Source organism: Mustelus asterias, chromosome 17 (assembly GCF_964213995.1).
Source record: "Mustelus asterias chromosome 17, sMusAst1.hap1.1, whole genome shotgun sequence".
Classification (NCBI taxonomy): Eukaryota; Metazoa; Chordata; class Chondrichthyes; order Carcharhiniformes; family Triakidae; genus Mustelus; species Mustelus asterias.
The window spans coordinates 12,611,783-12,634,849 of NC_135817.1; the positions used below are offsets into that span (position 1 = coordinate 12,611,783).

The 23,067-nt window shown below is 44.2% G+C and overlaps 1 protein-coding gene across 2 annotated transcripts in view; it reads right to left on the reverse strand.

The window, feature by feature from the left end:
• Positions 1-23,067, reverse strand: part of dgkh (diacylglycerol kinase, eta) — a 545,677-nt gene that overhangs the window by 128,333 nt on the left and 394,277 nt on the right. For both annotated transcript variants that reach the window (XM_078232299.1, XM_078232298.1), the window contains exons 8-11: positions 21,856-21,958; positions 12,770-12,932; positions 5,771-5,879; positions 1,727-1,866 (exon numbers count right to left, since the gene is read on the reverse strand). In XM_078232299.1, coding sequence (XP_078088425.1) covers positions 1,727-1,866; positions 5,771-5,879; positions 12,770-12,932; positions 21,856-21,958 — 515 coding nt within the window. The remainder of the gene's footprint in view (positions 1-1,726; positions 1,867-5,770; positions 5,880-12,769; positions 12,933-21,855; positions 21,959-23,067) is intronic.

Here is a 23,067-nt window from a genome sequence, read left to right on the forward strand (position 1 = left end):
TATATATGTTAACTTCATCTATCATCTGTTAGCAGGAGTGGTGGGACTGTCTAATGAGAGGAGATTGATTTGATTGGGCCTGTATTCACTAGAGTTTCGAAGGATGAAAGGAGATCTGATTGAAACAAATAAAATTCTGAAAAGGCTGGACAGATTAGATGCAAGGAGGATGTTTCCCTGGTTGGGAAATCTAGAACCGGGGACACAGTCTCAGGATGAGAGATAGACTTTTAGGACTGAGATGAGGGAAGATTTCTTCACTCAATGGCTAATGAACTTGTGGAATTCTCTATCACAGAAGGCTGTGAAGGCTAAGTCACTGTATATATTCAATAGAAAGATAGTTTTTTAGATTTTAATGGCATCAACGGGTATAGGGAGAAAGCAGGGATATGGCATTGAGATCGAGGATCAGCCATATTGAACGATGGAACAGGCTCAAATATCCTACTCCTGCTTCTAGTTTCTATGTTTCTCCACCCTCATCCCATAATACTGCACAAAACTCCGTCAGTACCAGTTCTGAAATTTGCAAATATCTCTCAGTCTCAACAATTCTATGGAGAGAGGATTTAAGATTTCCACTCCCCTTTGTGTGGCAAAGTGCTTCCTGGCATCATCGCCAAGCTGAAAGCATGCAGGCAAAGCAGTAGAGGTTTTAAATGTAGCAACGTATTTGACAGTTTGAATGGGGAACAGACTATTTCCTCTGGTTTGAGAATTAGTGGTGAAGGGTTATCAATTCATAATAGATTATCTGGTCATGATTTCATTGCTGGATATGGGACCTTATTGTGTGGAAATTTGTTGCAGCATTTCCTAGACAGCACAACATTAACACATACTTTAGAAGTACTTCGCTGATTGTAAAGTGCTTTGAGACATCCCAAGGTTATGAAACTATCCAGATGGAAGTCTTTTTTTGCCTTTCTAATGGATTGCTAGAAATAACAGGAACAGCTTGATAGATCTGGTTTGAAGCCACATATTACAAAGATTGCACCTGACAAGTTTGAACTGTCATCTTAAATGAATCAATAAAAGACCGACTTCCTACTCGTGAACTCTGTCATTTGTTCTCAATTCCTCAGATGCACTCTTGCCAGAAAATACAGAGCACTCAGTTGTCAAGTTTACCCTATTTTCATATTATTTGGCAACCTCAGCATTACATGCTCACTGTAAAAATCATCACCTCTCATTGCACTCAAGTCTTGTTCAATGTCCTATTCAAATGTATGTATTTAACTTGTGACACAAACTCTGGTTCTGAGGAGTTCATTAGGTTTGATTCTGTAATTATCACTCTACCGCAGAAAAATGCTGAACTCAAACATGACGTGCACCCAAAACATAGATAATAAAGATGAGGCAGTTATTACAGACTGAGAGGTCCAAACACAATCATAAACAACAGGCTCAAAGGCCAAGATTAACTTGAAGGTAGTTCCATTTAAAAATGCCAAGTTTCAATTCACCCTCTGGATTTGGTGAGCAATAGATAGTGCATTTATAAACACATACATCTCTAAATCTTGCCATTTAGCAGCATCACAATCAAACACTGCCATCTGCTCATCAGATACCACCCCTACATATCCTGATAGATTCCCGCCACTAATCTCTTTTCAGATCCTGAGCACCACATCTCGCATTGAGATCCTGGCACCACACCATTTCTTGCTTTGTTCTTGAGGTCCTTATCGCCAATCACACCTGAACTTACCTGTCCAACATTTTGGTACTGGCCCGTTCCAATTTTTCCAGAATCTGCGGAAGTTGTGTATCATCATCACATGAGCCACCCCAGCCGAGGACGCGTGCCAGGTCATTTCCTGTTCCCAGTGGCAGGACTCCAAGCTGGCACTGTAAAGTAGCATGATATGGACATTAGCAGCTATAACAACTAATTCCCTGAACAACTGCATACATTTTAATTTTAAAAATATCTTTTCAATTTGCTCTTCTTTTGCAGACACAACCTTGGTTATATATTTTCTTCTCTATCTTTCTTGGATTTTCCTATGCATACCATATCTAGCCAAGAAAACGTCCTCTCAAGCACTCACCAATGTTACTCTGAAATTGATTGCTGAACTGCAATGCTTGCAACAGTGCGCAAAAAGTACAGCAAGATGAAATGCTGGACTTTAAAGGACGAACAATGAGGAAGAATTCAATTGCTTTCGAATAGATTAACTGGAGCACTAGGATTATGAAAAATAATGAACATTAAGGAATTATGGCTGAGGCTGCAATCAAAATTAATTTTATTCAAGTCATTAAAGAGGTGTAAAGAGGTTAAGATTATTAAGTAGGGACATAAAGATGAATGTTAGGAAGAGGCAGTAGAAGGAATTCAGTAAATAGGAGGATTAGGTCACTTATAAAGACAAGCCTTTGAAATCAAAAACAAAGCCAAGTAGAACATTGGAGTTAAGGTTGCTCAGAGCACAGAAGGTTTGTCAAAGCTTTGTGCAGAAAAAGGATAGAGATATTTTCGGTTCATTTTCTGATGAAAAGCTGGAATTATTAAGTGCTCGTTTATGTCTACATTATCCCAGGGAGAGGAAAATAACAGACAAGTAAAATAACATTTCTATGAATGGTGGCTGAAGAATACAAGTAAGCAAATAACAAAGGATAAAACACAGTATAATTTCAGGAAAGGTAACTCGCATTTAACCAACCTGCTATAGTCTTTGAGTGACATTGTTAATACTGGAACAGGAGAAATGCAGTTAATGTATATTTTAATTTTTTGTATGATTCCACATTGGCTAAAATATGAAATCCCAGGATCAGAGCTAAAGTATTTAATTGGATCGAAAACTGCCTTAAAAAGTGCTCTCAGAGATTCGGGATCAATGGAATATTTTTTGGAACTGGAAGGAGGCTATACCTGTATATGCATAGATATGTGTGTGGATCCATTTATTTGTTTATTTAATTTATTTGTTCATGGGATGTGGCACTCATTGGCAAGGCCAGCATTTGTTGTCCATTCCTGATTACCTTTGAGAAGGTGGTAATGTGCTGCAGTCCAACGACAGTGAAGGAACAGTGACATAGTTGCAAGTCAGGATGCTACATGTAAGGGGAGCTTGCAGATGGTGATGCTCCTGGGTGTCTGCTGCCTTTCTTCTTGTGGTGGTAAAGATTGTGGGTTTGGAAGGTGCTGTTATTTGCTTACTTGTATTCTGTGGCAAGAAGCTTTGCCGAATTGCTGCAGTGCATTTCATGAACAGTATACACCAAACATGGTGCATCAGTGGTGGAAGGAGTAAACGTTTAAGATGGTGGATGAGGTTTCAATCAAGCGGGCTGCTTTGTCCAGGATGGCACTAAATTTCTTGAGTGTTGATGGAGCTGCACTCATCCAGGCAAGTGGGGAGTATTCCATCACACTCCTGACTTGTGCCTGTAGATGGTGGACAAACATTGGGGAGACAGGAGGCGAGTTACTCTCCACAGAATTCCCAGCCTCTGACCTGCTCTTGTAGCCACAATATTTATATGGCAGGTGCAGTTCAATTTCTGGTAACCCTAAGGGATGGTGAGAGATTTAGTGACAACAGTGCCATTGAATATCAAGTGGAGGTGGTTGGACTCTCTTTTGTTCATTGCCTGGCATTTGTGAGATGTTTATCCTACTTGCCACCAGTCCTTCCAAGCCCGAGCACTGTGCCAGTTTTGCTGTATGTGGGCACAGACTGCTTCAGTATCTGAGGAGTTGCTAATTTTACTGAACAATCATCAGTGAAAATCCCCACTTTCAAGCTGGTGTTGGGGGAGGGGGCATTTTTAATATGTAACTAATTTGGATGATGATATATCAAGTAACAGCCTAAATCTGTGAATGATATTAAACAGAATGCTGGGCCGATAATGAGAAGCAATGGATGTGGGCTTGAATCCCTTGGCTAACTGGGCCAATGGGTAGGAATTAAATATAGTTAAGCAAAAGCACGATAATGGGAGCAAGGGTGACTGGACGAGCTAATGAGTTCTGGGAGAGGCAGTGGTCCCATTTAGAAATTCTGTTAGCAGCGGGTGAGATGGAAATCTCCCACACAGAGCAGTGGAAAAGAAAGATGATTGAAATGAGAGGCATTGAGATGTTTTTATTACAGGAAAAGGTGTGATAAGGCGTGTAGATGGGATTGATCTATCCATAAGGGATGGATTATTTGTAGTGGAACACATCATTGGAGTACAGATACTCATCAGCTTAATTGGTCCTGTTTGAGTTGAGAGGCAATGCAGAGAACACATTCTGAACCATTTGTTGGGGCTCTAACATCAAAAGTAGCAAGTTCCTTCCAGCAAAGCCTGTTTACCACCATACCACCGTTTGCCATGGTGTGTCCATCAGGTTGATTTGATATGTCTGTTGTATGGGTGAAGAGAGTTAGCTTGCTTTCTGCTTTTGTGTCCTTGTTTGCTTCTCATTTTCAGCCCACACTGCTGGCTCGCAGCAATGCGAAAAAGAGAGACAAATGTGGAGGTTTCTCCCTGTCAGTACACAGCCTCTCCATTGGCATCCTCAGCTGTGTTACCTCCTGCTGACACATGGAAACTGGGTCCCTCAAAGCCCAGGCTAAAGCCTCAGAGGAATGTGGAACAGGTTTGGCCCCCAGACATGCAGTGCGCCCCCACTGGCATGTGGACACACCCTGACAGTCATGAATCAAACTCCCAGCAATGAGTGAATAGCTCCACTGCCCAGTGGATACCTCAGGAGAGTTGAAGGCTAAGGGAATAAACCCTGACAAAAATCTGGAGTGCAGCCCAAAAGCAGACTGAAGTCTAAGTGTGTCATCTTTCTGGCAAATCTTGGAATCTAGCCAATGCCAAATGTAGTGCTTTATGTTTCTTTGGACTCAACTGGGGGGGGTTGAGAGGGAGACCCCAATGTTGGGCAGCTCAGGATCTTCATAAATTGTGCCCATGTCTGTGCTCTGGAGAAGACACTACAGTTTTGCTTCAGAACATTAACACAACATGGGAGTCAGCAGTTACTCGTGATAAACATTACACTTTCATCCGGCAGGGTAAGAGTTCAGAGTATACATGTGAGCAATATTCAGGCTTCGCTGGAAGGAACTTGCTACTTTTGATGCTAGAGCCCCAACAAATGGTTCAGAATGTGTTCTCTGCATCGCCTCTCAACTCAAACAGGACCAGTTAAGCTGATGAGTACCTCTACTCCAATGATGTGTTCCACTACAAAGATGAAAGACCAGTTCGACGAGGGGATTGATACTTTTAGTAGCAGACGTCCTAACATCTTTGTCTACTGCGGGATTGTCCAGGAGGCATAGCCCCCCTGCCTTGGATATCATGATCTGGGAAAGGTAAATGAGACTGGATGGAGATGAGACTTGAACTTTGCTGCTAACACGAGGTTTGTGTAACTAACATCTCCTTACAGATAAAATCATGCCACAGGGTGCCCTGGGGACATCCAAGATTAGATCAGCTAGATCTGATCACCACCAGACACTTCTCCCCGAACAGCATTCTCAACACATGCAATGCTCACTGTGATACAAATTGCTACCTGGAGTCCACCTGGGTTGGGATGTAAACCTGTTATTCTTTTCATTCAAAGCATGAGGCTTTTAAAAAAAAGTATCCGCCAGCTGCGATTCAAATGACCAATTCAGAAGAGTCCAAGAAAAATATACAAAATAAATGTTATCAAACAGTATTCAGGCCAAGCTTTCTGGAACAGTTTGTGTACTCAGTTTGCCCGATAGCTCCTCACCTGCTTGTGTAGGTTTAGTTTATCAATCTCAGATAAAACCCATCCAACACTTCCGTCTCCTCCACAAACCAGAATGCGGAAATTGTCAAATTTTTGAAATAAGCGTAAACTGAAAAAAGAAGAAAAACAACTGATCATAAAAGACCAAAACAGAAAATGACAGAAATACTCAGCAGGTCTGGCAACATCAATGGAGAGAGAAACAGAGTTAACAGGCACAATTCTCCCATTTTGAGATGAAGTGCAGTGGCGGGCAGCTCTAGCAGTGCCAATGACCAGAATGGTGGAATCCCATGCCAGATTCAGAGCTTGGTACCTCATTAATTATGCACAGATGAGTGCCTCTCCTAGTGGGCGGACACTTGATTCGAAAACCTGCCCTCAGCTGGTGGGTTTGAAGGTCCAAACGCCATATTTAAACACCAGTGCAGCACACTCATATCATTCTATTCAGCCCACCTGTCTTCACCAGGCCATGTAGAATGCCTGGAACCCAGAGGAAAATTCAAGAAGGCAGCAGCACCAGCGCTCTTGAGGCCTTTATTCGGTGAGTGGGAATTTCTTTACCTCAGAGACTGTCGAAGAAGCACACTAACCTCACCTCTCCAGTCTGCAAAGCCGCTGCCCAAGAGGTCAATGCGGCTGCCACCCACCAGCGAAGGATCTTGCTTCCTCGGTGATTTTCCCCTCTGTGTACTTGGGCTGTCTGCATCTGCATCTCTCACATTCCGTTACTCTTGAAATTGGCATCTCCCCATCTTCATTGATTTGATTTGATTCAGTCGTGGGACATGGTCTTCACTGGTTGGCCAGCATTTATTGCCCATCCCTAGTTGCCCTTGAGAAGGTGATGGTGAGTTGCCTTCTTGAAACGCTGCAGGCCATGTGCTGTTAGGTAGAGAAATCCAGGATTTTGACCCAGCGACTGCGAAGGAACGATGATATATTTCCAAGTCAGGATGATGAGTGGTTTGGAAGGGAACTTGCAGATGGTGGTGCTCCCATGGACCTGCTGCCCTTGTCCTTCTAGATGGAAATAGCTGTGGGTTTGGAAGGAACTGTCTAAGTATTTTTGGTGCACCTTGTAGATAGTTTACTTAAATGACTGAGAGCAGTGTGTACTATTGATGATAGCTATTTACATCCGATTCTGTCTGCTGATCTCATTACTGGGAAAGGTTGTACCCGATCATCAACTTTGACACAGAGACCTCGATTCAATTCCGACCTTGGGTGACTGTGAGAGTTTGCATGTTCTCCCATGCGGGTTTCCTCTGGGTGCTCCATTTCCTTCCATACTCCAAAGATATGTAAAGTTAGGTGGAATAGTCATGGTAAATGCACAGTGTTACAGGGATAGGGCAGAGGGGAGGGCCTGAATGGGATGCTCTTTTGGGGAGTCGGTGCAGACTCAATGGGCCGATTGGCCTTTTTCAGCATAGTAGGGATTTCTCTATGAATGCTCGCTATTGCTGTCACTAAGCAGATCCATGACAGCATGGCATCATGTACTCAAACCACTACTCTCTTCATGGATCTCACACATTCAGTCGAGGGAAATACATGGCAACACTTACTCTTGCAACAAAACTTTGACAACACCACCATCCCATCTGTCTTGTTGCGCGAACTCCAATCTCTATCCCTTCTGAGGTGGGTTCACACACACACAGGGGATATGCACTTTGCATAATCTCTGCTCCATTCCCTCTGGTCACATCTCTTTTTTTTGTCTCCATATAGGCCAAACTTGTGCACAACAAGCCTGAGTGAGCCCAGACAGGTGAAGAGGCGACAAAAATCATCTGCCACACTGAGTTCGAAGGGGCTGCTGTAGAGTTCAACGGTGAGGACCGGGATTGCTCCTAGAATCATAGAAACCCTACAGTACAGAAAGAGGCCATTCGGCCCATCGAGTCTGCACCGACCACAATCCCACCCAGGTCCTACCCCCATATCCCTACATATTTACCCACTAATCCCTCTAACCTACGCATCTCAGGACACCAAGGGCAATTTTTAGCATGGCCAATCAACCTAACCCGCACATCTTTGGACTGTGGGATGAAACCGGAGCACCCGGAGGAAACCCACGCAGACACGAGGAGAATGTGCAAACTCCACACAGACAGTGACCCAAGCCGGGAATCGAACCCAAGTCCCTGGAGCTGTGAAGCAGCAGTGCTAACCACTGTGCTACCGTGCCGCTCTTGTGGCGATGCAGAACTTGGCTTCCCACAACAACCTAGTATGGATCTCAGTTCCATCACTTCACAGAATCCAGCGATTCACAGCGCCTGCCACGTACTCTAACACAGCTTCAGCTCATCCACTAAAATTGTCTTATGCAGGTACAAGCAGACTGCAACCGACTAACCAGGCCAGCAGCACTCCGAGCCCTGAGGCACGTCTCAGGATGAGAGGGCTCAGGAATAACCGTCACAGTGCTCACCACAGCTCTAGAGAACACCTCACAGACACATCTTCGCAACAGTCAGAGGTAGGGACATCCCGGATCTCTGGCACTCAGAGTGACCAGTCACCTGCTCAGTTCCAGTCAGATGATTAGCCTCTGGAAGTGGCTGTCAGGTCACTGATGGATATGCAAAGGGATGCACTGGACAAGAGCTTTGACAATCATTAATCAGACTAGAGCATATGATGGAAGGGACCATCTGCATTCTGCCTAAAGTCATGTCTCCAACATGTCAGTGCCCTGAGGTCACCATGGGAAGGTTGGCGATACCATGGTGACCTTGGTCCAGCAGGTCCTGCCAGATTTGTGCTCAGCCATGCACTCACTACATAGCCAAACACTCTGTTGGCATCATCAGGATGAAGGTCAAATGGGAACCAGGCACCTTGAGCACCCGCCAGGTGCTCTACCTCCTGCAGGACTCATGCTGGGGCCCTCTGGTATCCACGGAGAGGATGAGCGGCAGCTGAACACCCCGGGGGCTCCCATTCAGGACAATTCAGCTGCTCAGGCTATGTGCCCACACCAACTTCAGCAGCACAAGCCACCAAGGTGTTTCTGTCCCTGAGCAAGAAACCCTTAAGAGGCTGGGTCTTTCAGGGCTCAAGCCACCAGAGGACATCCATCAAGGTCATCACAGGCATCAGGGCGTAACAGTCAGTAGGCTGCCTCCATCCCTGCTGCGAATGATGTTGGGACTGCACAAAGGCATAATGATAGAATTAGGAAACTTAAAACATTCTGATGTCACCTCAGGGTCACAGGTACTTTATTACTCTGAATAAATTGCACCTTTTGTAAACCATCCCATGGGTATTTGAATACAATGGTCAGATGAAATCATTTTGGTTTAGACCTTTGCAATCCTCTTAAATAGAGCCATTCTTTATTCAGAGTGTATGATGGGGGAGTTCCATCATTAGTCCTCAAAGGGTAGCAATAGCTGAGGATGGCTCTTCAGAATTTTCTAACCGATAAGTGTCCCAAACCAAGGCATGCACTTTCTGACGTGAACCCCTCACTGGTCCGCATTTTCTACAAGGCAGTGTTTGTATTCTTACATGGCAGGGGAAGCGTCCAACCTCAACTCACCTCTTTGTTCTCCTTACTAGACTTTAAGTTAACAGAGTGAGCATATTAGGCAGCATGGTAGCACAGTGGTTAGCACTGCTGCCTCACAGCACCAGGGACCCAGGTTCAATTCCTGGCTTGGGTCACTATGCGGAGTCTGCGCGTTCTCCCCTAGTTTGCGTGGATTTCCTCCGGGTGCTCCGGTTTCCTCCCACAGTCCGAAAGACGTGTTTGTTAGCTGTATGGGCCATGCCAAATTCTCCCTCAGTGTGCCTGAATAGGTGCAGGAGTGTGGTGACTAGGGGATTTTCACAGTAACTTCATTACACTGTTAATGTAAGCCTACTTGTGACACTAATAAATAAACTTTTAAAAAAATTATCCGGACACTGATAATCACAGCTAAGATCTGACCCTAGTGAGTCATCAATACTTAAGGCCCAAGTGTGAATGCAGGACCTGTCCTCTCAATAATAGTTCCTATTCCTTCAGAAGTTAAAAAATGGCATGAAGGGCGAGAGGAGATGTTGCCTAATGATCTGACCTATTATTACTCTTGGAACCTATCAGCTATGAGGGTATCATGGTCACGCCTCCCATGTCTCCCCTCTTCCATGATATCAGGGTTGTCATGTTGTCCCTCAGCAACTCCCTTGATGTTCTGCCCCTCCTCATCTTCAGCTACCAAGAAGGACTCCTCCTCCAGTTCGCCCTCTGGCAGGGCCTCACCTCTTCTCTACATAGCCAGGTTGTGAGGGGCAGACCAAACTGCCATCATGCAGCAAACCCTCTCCAGTGCATATTGCAGAGAGCTACTCAAGCAGTTCAGGCATTTGAATCACATTTTCATAGTTCCTATTTTCTGCTCTGTGAGGGAGCGTATGGTGGCGTGAGCAGCTTTGTACTTTTCTTTAACTGGAATCTGAGGGTGACACCTCAGAGTCGTGAGCCACTGTTTCCCTTATCCCCCAACCATCTCTGCAGACTTTCTGGCCCCTCAAAGGTCCCAGTCACCTGGGAGTGACTGAGGATACAGGAGACATGGCAACTCCCAGGGAATCGTGTATAAATGTGCAGGACGTATTTTCAGTTGGCACACCAACTGCACATTGATGGAATGGAAGCTCTTGCAATTGATGATCAAGGGCTGTTGCCAGGGAGCCAGTATAGCCACATGGGTGCAATCTATTTCTCCGTGCACTCTTAGGAATGACTCCAGTGAATTGAAACAATGACTCTGATTTCCATTCATGACATAACTATGAGCATTCATTAGCTCAGGGTGAATGAAATCTTTTTGGCCACTGATGAGTGACATTAATTGTTAACCCATGACTACTCTGTGGGATAGCACAATTGATGTAGCTGTGCCACCTTCACTATAGCCTTCACTCTGCAAGGCTACATTCCTGTCTTACTCTATGTAGCTTTGCCAATTTTGCCATGAGGCTATTTAGTTCTGCCTTTCCCTTTAAAAGTACAAATTTAGAAATGTGGCTTGCTGTTGCTTCCTGGGCAATGGGCTCCAAGTCCTGTGTAATTGACCTGGACCCTGTCCACTGTAGCAGCACCAACAAGTGAGTGTGCATTCCAAGGAGCCCCAGAACCCAGCTTAGTGGTCCCTCCATGCTTCTGACTGTGAGGTTCACATAATCCCTGAACTAGCCAGCATCTGTGACTCCTTTCCATTTCACACCAGAAATGTTTGCACTCTGTGACTCTTGTCTGCCAGCCTCTGAACTTAAACAGGAACCTTGACATAGTTCCAATTTACAAAGACTATGGTTAAAAGTAAGCTTCACAATGCACTGCAGCCCTGACCTGTTCAATGTTTGTGCAAACCACCCTTAATGTGCCACACTAACAGGTGCCACACTAACAACCCATAATCTACAGTCTGTGTCTATCCCCTTCAAATTGTACATGTGCTTTCCCTTAAACCTCCTGTTTGACTACACTTAAATGAACCTTGTCAGGGTCCAGCCTCCCTCTCCATAGTCTTCCCTTTGTCTTCCACTGTCCGACCTCTTGATCCACCTTCTTGCCTCTCTGCCTGCTATCATGAGCTCTTGCCCTTTCCCCCATATCCCTTCCTTCCAAATTACCCTTAATCTTCATCATGCCAAAATCTCCCCCACCTTGCACTCCAGGCCTGGTCAAGCTTCAGACCTTTGTTGTGGTGGCTACATGAGACCCATAGCACAGTGCTGTCCAGTTAGACACTGGTGTGTGGCACCAGGGAGAAAGAGACCTCTGTACTCCCCAACCTCAAGCACAGTACTGATCCCCAACTCAGTGACACAGGAGAATCCATGGGTCCAGCAGCACGGTGCTGTCTATAAGGACCAGTTCAGCAAGGAGATGGAGAGCTGGGATCAGTCTGCCTGGCAGGGTGGAGCAGCGCAGCACTATGGTAGATAGGCTTCATTGCACTCACCTTGAAGTCTGATGAACTGAGGCTGCCTTGCGCGCACCACTCTATTATCAATGGGGTTTGATGTTGACGTGATTACCTGTTGGTGTGATGCAAGATTGAAAGGCCTGATGCGATGCCATTGGATAGCTGTTTTAATGAGCATTCATGACATGCAAATTGCATTTACCCCACCTGCCAGCAGGAACTGCAACCCACCATTGGGAGACTTGCAACAGGATTTTACGCTGGTGGGTTTCCAACTTTATGGCTCCCGCCAGATTCTCCACGCCCATCCACACCAAACTCGCCATGGGCAGGATGGGAGAATCCAGCCAATGGTTCAGGTCAATGATGAACGGTCATCTGATATGACCAGAAACAGTAAGTCTCTCCACAGATGCTGCCAGACCTTGGTGAGTATTTGCTGCATTTGTTTTTATTTCCAGCAAAACAGTATTTTGCCTAATGAACGAACAACACTTACCGTATTATAGCATTGCAAATATTCAATTAAAACCTGCTCAAAGTGAAGCAAAGGTTTTCGCAATTAATGCTATTCTGAGAATTAAGGCTCTTCAGGAAGCACCTGGGACTTGCTTAGTGTAAGCTTATTCTGAAACACATCATGGAAGTAATCATTGTGTACAATCAAAGATAGATCAGTTCCAGTGACTGGAGCAGCCCAGCCTCAGAGAAAATCCCAAACAGCACGTGACTGAAACCCTTTGTTCAAAATCTATATTCAACTAATGTTGCCAATTTCACAAGTCAGTGACCTTGTAAGATATAGACCTACACATATAAAGAGTCATTTAATCCTTTCAAACACGTTTTCAGAATCCTTTCTGACAGTCACTAAAGCTGGGATCCTGCAGAAATTCTGCCTGGATATGGAAGAATATATCCTGCTTTTAAGTAGCTTTATAATAAACCAAGTATCCCAAGGGAAATCCTGAACTGTCAGACAGACAGATAAACATCTGTACAACAGGTTTTACATCAGTTCATCTGAAAATATTTTTAAAATCATGCGTACCCAAGATGAGGTCCTCCGTTCATGAGATCGAAGACTTGAGCTGGATTTAATAATTGCTTGAACCGTCGGAGGAACTTGACTCCCTGATTGTCTCCACTCTTAGAGTTGACAAAGACTAAAAGTGGGCTGGCGCAAGATGGTGGGCAACTGGCTTTCCAGAAACCTGCACAAAGAAGAGTCAGCAACACATCAAGTTCAATCTGTCCTACATCCAACAGATCGGCACTGTACCATGAAACAGGAAGATCAGCAACAATTCTGTACATTTGGATGAGCTTTTTACGACAAGAGCGTACAGTCTACTACTTCACCATATTGGCCAATTTACAGATGGTTCAGACTTCTCACAGAAACATTTATCTGTCATTCTTATGACGCCTTATCACATCTGCTTTCCAACCAAATTAGTACTTAGAAGTGCAGACACTTATTATGTAGGCAAATAGAGTAGCCAATTTGTGTAAAATAAGGTTTGCCAATGAATAAACTGTATAGATGACCAGCTAATCTATATTTGGAGATGTTGGCTGAAGGAGGAAACATAACACTGATCTTTTTCTTGTTTGTAGGTTTATTCACAGGATGCAGCAAAACAGATCTCTGCCTCCAAAGACCATGATGTGGAGATGCCGGCGTTGGACTGGGGTAAACACAGTAAGAAGTTTAACAACACCAGGTTAAAGTCCAACAGGTTTATTTGGTAGCAAAAGCCACACAGGCTTTCGAGCCTCTAAGCCCCTTCTTCAGGTGAGTGGGAATTCTGTTCACAAGCAGAACTTATAAAGACACAGACTCAATTTACATGAATAATGGTTGGAATGCGAATACTTACAACTAATCCAGTCTTTAAGAAACAAAACAATGGGAGTGGAGAGAGCATCAAGACAGGCTAAAAAGATGTGTATTGTCTCCAGTTTCACTGGCTGTCTTGTCTGGAGACAATACACATCTTTTTAGCCTGTCTTGATGCTCTCTCCACTCCCATTGTTTTGTTTCTTAAAGACTGGATTAGTTGTAAGTATTCGCATTCCAACCATTATTCATGTAAATTGAGTCTGTGTCTTTATAAGTTCTGCTTGTGAACAGAATTCCCACTCACCTGAAGAAGGGGCTTAGAGCCTCGAAAGCTTGTGTGGCTTTTGCTACCAAATAAACCTGTTGGACTTTAACCTGGTGTTGTTAAACTTCTTACTCCAAAGACCATCCCAGTAACTGACTCTCTTTATATTCATTAAGGTACAGTACCCCTTCAATGGCTGGTTTATTCGTTTAATACTTAATTTGGTTAGTTTATTGGGTTCATAAAAGATTATAAAGACAAAACTTAAAATTTTGTTTCCGAGGCTTATGATGCACTGCAGCCCCTGCAACGCCCAAAATCACAGAAAGCCTCAAGCATATCACAGAACACCCCATGCTCCTTCTCGAGGGACACCTGAGTGCGATCATAGCTATAGAATAGAGGCAGGTAGTCGGGTTTAACGAGCCTCTCCACAGCATGCTAACAGGATTTGTTAACGGCCAACTTAGCCAAGATGTGGAGATGCCGGCGTTGGACTGGGGTAAGCACGGTAAGAAGTCTCACAACACCAGGTTAAAGTCCAACAGATTTATGTGGCAGCACAAGCTCTCGGAGTCTTGCTCCTTCATCAGGTGAGTGAGGACTTGTGTTCACAAACAGGCTCACATTCCAACCATTATCTTGTAAATTGAGTTTGTGTCTGTATATGCCCTGTTTGTGAACACAAGTCCTCACTCACCTGAAGAAGGAGCGAGACTCCGAAAGCTTGGTTACCAGATAAACCTGTTGGACTTTAACCTGGTGTTGTGAGACCTCTTACCCAACTTAGCCAGGCCCAGGAACAGACCCATGAGGAGGTCTTCTGATCTACCCACACACCCTCCTCCCCCTCACCGAATGGACCAACGATTAGGTGCATGTGGCTGAAGTGCAGTCAAAGTTTGAGCAGTAGCCACTTCAAATAACCAAAAAGGGGCTGCAACCTCACGCAATCTATATAAACATACAACACGGACTCTCCAAAGCTGCAGAAAATACAGGTGGCCTGGCAGTTCATGAACGATCTTAACCTACAGTTGCATGGGATTGCTGCAGGTGACAAACTCCACACCAAAGACAAAAGGATGAGGACTCCCACATAGAGGGCCTGCCATTGGGGGGCCCGCATCATCTCCGGATGGCAGGGCAGAACGCCACAGTGTGTCTGGAACTCGCTGCCGGGAGAAGTAGTGGAAGCAGATACGATAGTGACTTTTAAGGGGCATCTTGACAAATACATGAATAGGATGGGAATAAAGGGATACGGTCCCCGGAAGGATAGGGGGTTCTAGTTCAGTCGGGCAGCATGGTCGGTGCAGGCTTGGAGGGCTGAAGGGCCTGTTTCTGTACTGTAAACTTCTTTGTTCTTTTTGTTTGTGGTACTAGAGAGACTGTGTAACAACATGGAATCCCCTATAAACAAAGGGAACACTCAGCACTAGGCCATTGTTCAATGATGATCAGTAGCTCAAAACTGCCCGAGTGAAGGCTGAGAAATGCCTTTGAGATGTGTTAGTCCAGGCCATTGTACTTTTAAAGAGTAGAATCATGCCCCAGCAGGTAGTCCGCAAATCCTCAAATAGGCCTCAAAAATCATCAATAGAAATCATTCACTTAATTTGCAAAGCTTCATTGTGTGTTGTTTCCCATTGCTTAATTCAAACTGAAAAGGGCACGAGACTGTAAGGATATCTAGACATATTTCACCAGAATCTGAGACACAGCCACACTGTGCAACTGTTTACATCTGGAAGCTCACTTCAGCGGCAGAGGGCCTCTTGACTTTGAAAGAATGTTTGAGTGCAATGGGACTTGAGTGTTAAAAATAGGAACAGCACACAATGGGGTCATTACAAATAGGAAAAGTGTATCTTTCACATTGTAACATGTTCCAATGTACTTCAAAGGAAAACAATCATTTAAAATTTGACAACGACACAAGGAAATATTAGGATAGATGACCAAAAGGGTGACAAAAAGGTAGCTTTTGACGACCATCATAAAAGGAGGAACAAGAGGTGGTCAGCTATGTGCTTCGCCCAGCTCAAAATTTACTGAAACCTTCATTCCTACCTTTGTTACCTTTAGATTTGACTATTCCTTCAAATTCCTATGCTGTCGCCCATGTTCTATCCTCTGTGTACATGAAGTCATTGTTTGGCAGTAAAGAAACTGAGAATTGCTGAAAAAAGACCTTTGGTTGAAGCTTTTTGTCTTGCACGCATCAGGGCAATCACAAGAATACCAATGTCAAGGGAAACAACAGCTTTATACTGCACGAGAGGAGAGTGATGATTGGATGGCAAGTGGGTTATGATTGGTAGAGGTGCGAAATCATTCGTTGAGGTCATTGCAAGGTGTTAGCAAGGACAATACACCAGTTAATGGTGACTGACAGCTAATTGCCAAGCATTGTTTGAAAATTTAAACCAGGCAGTTTGACTCCGATTAATCAAGCATTGCCCCGAGGACATGTACACACATTACACCTCTTTCAACTAAACTAAAAAAAGTGATAGCCACTCGCTGGTTCATTCCACAGGACAATGCATTCACCAATCAGAGTCAAGCTGCCTGGTTTAAATTTTCAAGTAATGTTTGGCAGTTATCCATCAGTGATCACTAACTGGTGCACTCTCCTGGATAATAACTCCACCAATCATAATCCACTTGCCAACCGATCTGCACTCTTTTACAGTATAAAGTTGTTTCTCCTGACATTGGATAGTCTTGCAATTGTCTAAGAATGGTTCTAGGGATGAGAAACTTCAGTTTTGAGGATAGAACTCCTTGGAGAGGAGACAGCTTAGAGGAGATTTGATAGAGGTGTGCAAAATATGATGGCCCCCTTCTGCACCATAACAATTCTATGATAGGGAGTAACTGATCCTGATCGAGAAAGGATTGAGAACAAGAGCGCACAGAGCTACAGTGCTTTTCAAAAAAAGCAAATGTGAGGCAAGAAAAACTTTTTCACACGAGTGGTTCGGGAATGGAATGCACTGCCCGGAAGTGTGGTGGAGGCAGGTTCAATCAAGGCATCCATGAGGGCATTAAATGATTATTTGATTGAAACAATGTGCAGGGGTATGGGGAAAAGGCAGGGGAACGGCTCTAGTGGGGGTGGGACAGCATGGTGGCACAGTGGTTCGCACTGATGCCTCACAGCGCCAGGGACCCAGGTTCAATTCCCAGCTTGGGTCACTGTCTGTGGGGAATTTGCACATTCTCCCTGTGTCTGCATGGGTTTCCGCCGGGTGCTCCAGTTTCCTCCCACAGTCCAAAGATGTGCCAGTTAGGTGGATTGGCCATGATAAATTGCCCCTTAGGTGTCAGGGGAACTAGCTAGGGTAAATGCATGGCCTCCTTCTGAACAAAGAACAAAGAAAATTACAGCACAGGGACAGGCCCTTCGGCCCTCAAAGCTTGCACTGACCATGTTGCTCGTCTGAACTAAAACCCCCTACCCTTCCGAGGACCATATCCCTCAATTCCCATCCTATTCTTGTATTTGTCCAGACGCCCCTTAAAAGTCACTGTCATATCTGCTTCCACTGCCTCCCCCAGCAGCAAGTTTCAGGCACCCACCACTCTCTGTGTAAAAAACTTGCCTCGTACATCTCCTTTAAACCTTGCCCCTCACACCTTAAACCTATGCCCCCTAGTAATTGACTCTTCCACCCTGGGAAAAAACTTCTGACTATCCACTCTGTCCATGCCCCTCATAATCTTGTAGACTTCTATCAGGTCGCCCCTCGACCTCCGTTGTTCCAGTGAGAACAAACCAAGTTTATCCAACCTCTCCTCATAGCTAATGCCCTTCATACCAAAAACAACATCCTGGTAAATCTTTTCTGTACACTCTCCAAAGCCTCCACATTCTTCTGGTAGTGCGGTGACCAGAATTGAACACTATATTCCAAGTGCGGCCTAAGGTTCTATAAAGCTGCAACACGATTTGCCAATTTTTAAACTCAATGCCCTGGCCAATGAAGGTAAGCATGCCAGATGCCTTCTTGACTACCTGTGTTCCTGTACATCCAGATCCCTCTGTCTATCAATACTCTTAAGGGTTCTGTCATTTACTGTATATTTCCCATCTCTATTAGACCTTCCAAAATGCATTACCTCACATTTGTCTGGATTAAACTCCATCTGCCATCTCTCTGCCCAAGTCTCCAACTGATCTATATCCTGTTGTATTCTGACAATCTTCATCGCAATCAGCAATTCCACCAACATTTGTGTCATCCGCAAACTTACTAATCAAACCAGTTAAACTTACAAACAGCAAAGGTCCCAGCACTGATCTCTGAGGAACGCCACTTGTCACAGCCCTCCATTCAGAAACACACCCTTCCGCTGCTACCCTCTGTCTTCTATGACCGAGCCAATTCTGTATCCATCTTGCCAGCTGATCTCTGGTCCCGTGTGACTTCATCTTCTGAACCAGTCTGCCATGAGGGACCTTGTCAAAGGCCTTACTGAAGTCCATGTAGACAACATCCCCTGCCCCACCCTCATCAATCATCTTCATCACTTCCTCAAAAAACTCAATCAAGTTAGTGAGACACAACCTCCCCTTTACAAAACCATGTTGCCTCTCGCTAATATGTCCACTTACTTCCAAGTGGGAGTAAATCCTGTCTCGAAGAATCCTCTCCAATAATTTCCCTATCACTGATATAAGGGTCACCGGCCTGTAATTACCTGGATTGTCCTTGCTACCCTTTTTAAACAAAGGAACAATACTGGCTATTCTCCAATCTTCTGGGACCTCCTCTGTAGCCAGTAAGGATACAAAGATTACTCTCAAGGCCCCAGCAATTTCCTTCCTTGCCTCTCTCTGTATTCTGGGGTATATCCCATCAGGCCCTGGGGATTTATCTATCTTAATGTTTTTCAAGACCCACCAACACCTCCTCCTTATTGATCTCAACATGACTCAAACCATCTACACACCCCTTCCCAGACTCATCATCCACCAAGTCCTTCTCTTTGGTGAATAGTGGCACAACGTACTCATTTAATGCCTCGCCCATTTCCTCTGGCTCCAAGCATAAGATTTCCTCCCTTGTCCTTAAGTGGGCCAACCCTCTCCCTGGCTACCCTCTTGCTCTTCATATATGTATAAAAAGCCCTGGGATTTTCCTTAATCCTGCTGGCCAATGACTTTTTGTGACCCCTTTTAGCCCTTCTGACTCCTTGCTTAAGTTCCTTTCTTTGTATTCCATACTTGCTTCATGTTCCCAGCCTCCTAGCCTTGACAAATGCTTCCTTTTTCTTTTTGACTAGGCTCACAATATCTCTCGTTATCCAAGGTTCCTGAAATTTGCCATACTTATCCTTCATCCTCACAGGAACATGCCGGTCCTGAATTCCCATCAACTTATGTCTGAATGCCTCTCACATGCCAGATGTTGATTTGCCCTCAAACATCTGCCCCCAATCTAAATTCTTCAGTTCCTGTCTAATACTGTTGTAATTAGCCTTCCCCCAATTTAGCACCTTCTGCACTGCAAGGATTCTATAGTTCTATGGCAATAGGCCGAATAGCCTCCTTCTGCGCCGTAACTATAACAGTGATTCTGATTCCTGATGAGCACAAGATGAAAAGCTTTGACAAAATGTCTTTTTACAACAATGAATATGAAGTAATTGGAAACTCTGTCCCCCATCTTCCACATCATGCCCATCTTCTAACTCATACTAAGTTACGTTCACCTATCACCCCTGTTTTTGCTGAGCTATACTGATAAGTAAAACCTCAATGTTAAATCTGACAATAGAATTGCCCTGCCCATTTTCTGTAATCCTCTCCAGCCCAACAATATCCAACATATCTGTGCTCCTCCAGTTCTGACCTCTTGCACAACACAGATTTTGATTGTTCCAGCATTGATGGCCATGCCCTCAGCTGCCAAAGCTTTTAAGCTCTGGAATTTCTTTCCTCAAGCTTTAGAATCAGAGAATCCCCACAGTGCAGAAGGAGGCCATTCGATCCATCAAGCCTGCACCGACAACAATCCCACCCAGGTCCTATCCCTGTAAACCCACATATTTACCCTGCTAATCCCCTTGACACTAAGGGGCAATTTTGCATGGCCAATCAACCTAACCTGCATGTCTTTGAATCGTGGGAGGAAACCGGAGTACCCGGAGGAAACCCACACAGACATGGGGAGAATGTGCAGGCTCCACATGGACAGTCACCTGAGGCCGAAATTGAACCCAGGTCCCTGGCTGTGGGTCATCAGCGCTAACCACTGTGCCAGAAAGCCATCCTTTCCTTCATATCTTTTTTTCCCTTCTTTAAGATGCTCATTACACAGTTCTTTGACCAAGTTTTTGATCAAAAGCAAAACACTGTTGCTGGAAATCTGAAATAAAAACAGAAAATGCTGGTCTCAGCAGGTCTGGCAGCGTCTGTGAAGATAGAAACAAAGTTAACATTTCTGATGAATGACCTTTCATCAGACAGAGCTTTTGGTCAACTGTCCAAAGATGTGTCTCAGTGTCAAATTTAGTTTAATAACGTTCCTGTGAAGCACCTTGGAATGTTTTATTACATTAAAATGTGCTATACTGACCAGCTGGCTGTTGCTGTTGACCAGGTTTGGGGAGCGCATTCCAAAGCTTAGAGCCTAACCAGATAACTTTCTGGGGTGGACAATAGGCTTGAATGGGAGGGATTTCGGAGGGGGTGTAGGACTGGAGGAAGCTACAGAGATAAGGAAGGATGAGAGCAGGGGGAATAAAGATGAAAATGTAAAATCAATGAATTTATTCTATCAATACAATCACTGGAATATCTCTGTATTCACCCAGGAATGGGCTAAATCTAATTTCACATTATGCCTCTCTTCAGGACTTGCACATCCAAACAAACTAGTTTTTATCTAGCCCATTAAATCCTTTCATCATCTTTGACTGACGAGACAGAGTACAGGAAAGACAGAGAATTTGGTGAACTGGTGCGACAATAATAATCTCTCCCTCAATGTCAACAAACTAAGGAGATAGTCATCGACTTCAGGAAGCGTAGTGGAGGACATCCCCTGTCTACATCAATGAGGATGAAGTAGAAATGGTCGAGAGCATCAAGTTTTCAGGTGTCCAGATCACCAACAACCTGTCCTGGTCCCTCCATGCCGATGCTATAGTTAAGAAAGCCCACCAATGCCTCTACTTTCTCAGAAGACGAAGGAAATGTGGCATGTCCACTATGACTCTCACAGATGCACCATAGAAAGCATTCTGGTTGTATCACAGCTTGGTACGGCTCCTGCCCTGTCCAAGACCACAAGAAACTACAATGGGTCGTGAACGAAGCCCAGTCCATCACGCAAACTAGCCTCTCACCCATTGACACTGTCTACACTTCCTGCTGCCTCAGCAAAGCAGCCAGCATGATTAAGAACTCCACGCACCCTGGACATACTCTCTTCCACCACCTTCTGTCAGGAAAAAGATACAAAAGTTTGAGGACACGTACCAACCGACTCAAGAACAGCTTCTTCCCTGCTGCCATTAGACTTTTGAATGGACCTACTCACATTAGGTTGATCTTTCTCTGCACCCTAGCTATGACTGTAACACTACATTCTGCATTCCCTCCTTTCCTTCTCTATGAACGGTATGCTTTGTCTGTATAGCACACAAGAAACAATACTTTTCACTATAATAATACATGTGACAATAATAAATCAAATCAATTGCAGTATTATTAAACCAAATCCTTGGAGATGTGATTCAAATTCACAGGTTTTAAACATAAACTCTCAGTAAAATGGTACAGTAAGAAATCTCATAACACCAGGTTAAAGTCCAACAGATTTATTTGGAATCACAAGCTTTTGGAGCACTTCCTCAGGTAAAATGCTGCAAGGGATCAACACTGAGTGAGGAACAAAGTCAAGAAGTGAGAGCTAGAGAGCATCCCCTTAACAAGGTTCATCCCACATTATGATGCTAATTGACAGAAGCTTAGTAATGGCAATGGTCCTTTGTTAGTGTCATTACTTACCATCAGAATCAATGCTATTCAGTGCAGTGGGAGGAATGATGGACACTTTGCACTGGCCCAGAGGACATTTTCGGGGATACATTTCCTTGCAAGCAGTGTGTACCTAACAGAGTGAGAGAATGTGTCCATGAGTTACAAGAGTTGACAAGCATGCACTAATTTTTTCATCTGGCATTAGACAGCCTGAAGAATATTTCAGAAATGCATTAATAAGATATCAAGAGCTTTAAAATGCTTGAACAGGAGATTTGAATGGGTTAAAATATTGATATTGATAAAGAATATTAATGTAACTGTAATGTCACAGAATTAGAATTTACATAGAATTGTAATGTTGCTGGGAAACATCCAAACCTGTGACAAACCGTAATGAGGTGCGTTTCTTTATTAAGGTGTAAGATGTCAATGCTTGGGAATGGAATTTGTCCACTATCTGGGACCCAGGAAATATCAAACACTTCCATGTCAGGTACAGCACGACCAGATGCCAAGCAGCATCTTTTACTGCGCCCCCAACATGGTACCTCAGACAAAACCCAGAAGAGCACCTGACCACTGCATCAATATGACATTTGTCTCAAACCAGCTTGTCTGAGTGAGTTTCTGTTTCATTTAGTGCAGGTTTTAGCTCTCAGGTTGCTAATTTTCCAGGTTCTCCAGGAAATAATGATTAACCTGCAAGACATTGCTGTGAGAAACACAGAGGAGCAAAATATGGAATGCTAAAACATCTGAATTATTGTTCATTTCTTTATTTATAAAAATATTGGTTGTGAGATTAAAAAGGTTGTTTGATGGACATTTGAGCATCATCCAATTGGGTGATTAAGAGAGAATTAGGAGAGACTGGTGGGGAGAGGCACTCCAGTCCAGTGGATGTCAGACAACCGATGACAGGAGCTGCCTGACATCACCCTTTAGGGTCGAGCTGGAATTTTAATGTTCCAGCCTATTGTTCTGGATTTTTCCATGAGAGGAAACAGTTTCTTCTTATCTATTTCATAAAGCATCTTAAACACCTCAATCGCATCACATTTGTACTCAAGAGAGATGTCACATTACTGCTCAGTCACATCAGTTCAATTGCATTATCCTTGCTGGGGATTACCATTGACCAGAAACTGAACTGGACTAGCCATATAAATGTTGTGGCTATAAGAGCAGGTCAGATGCTGAGAATTCTGCGAAGAATAACTCACCTCCTGTCTCCCC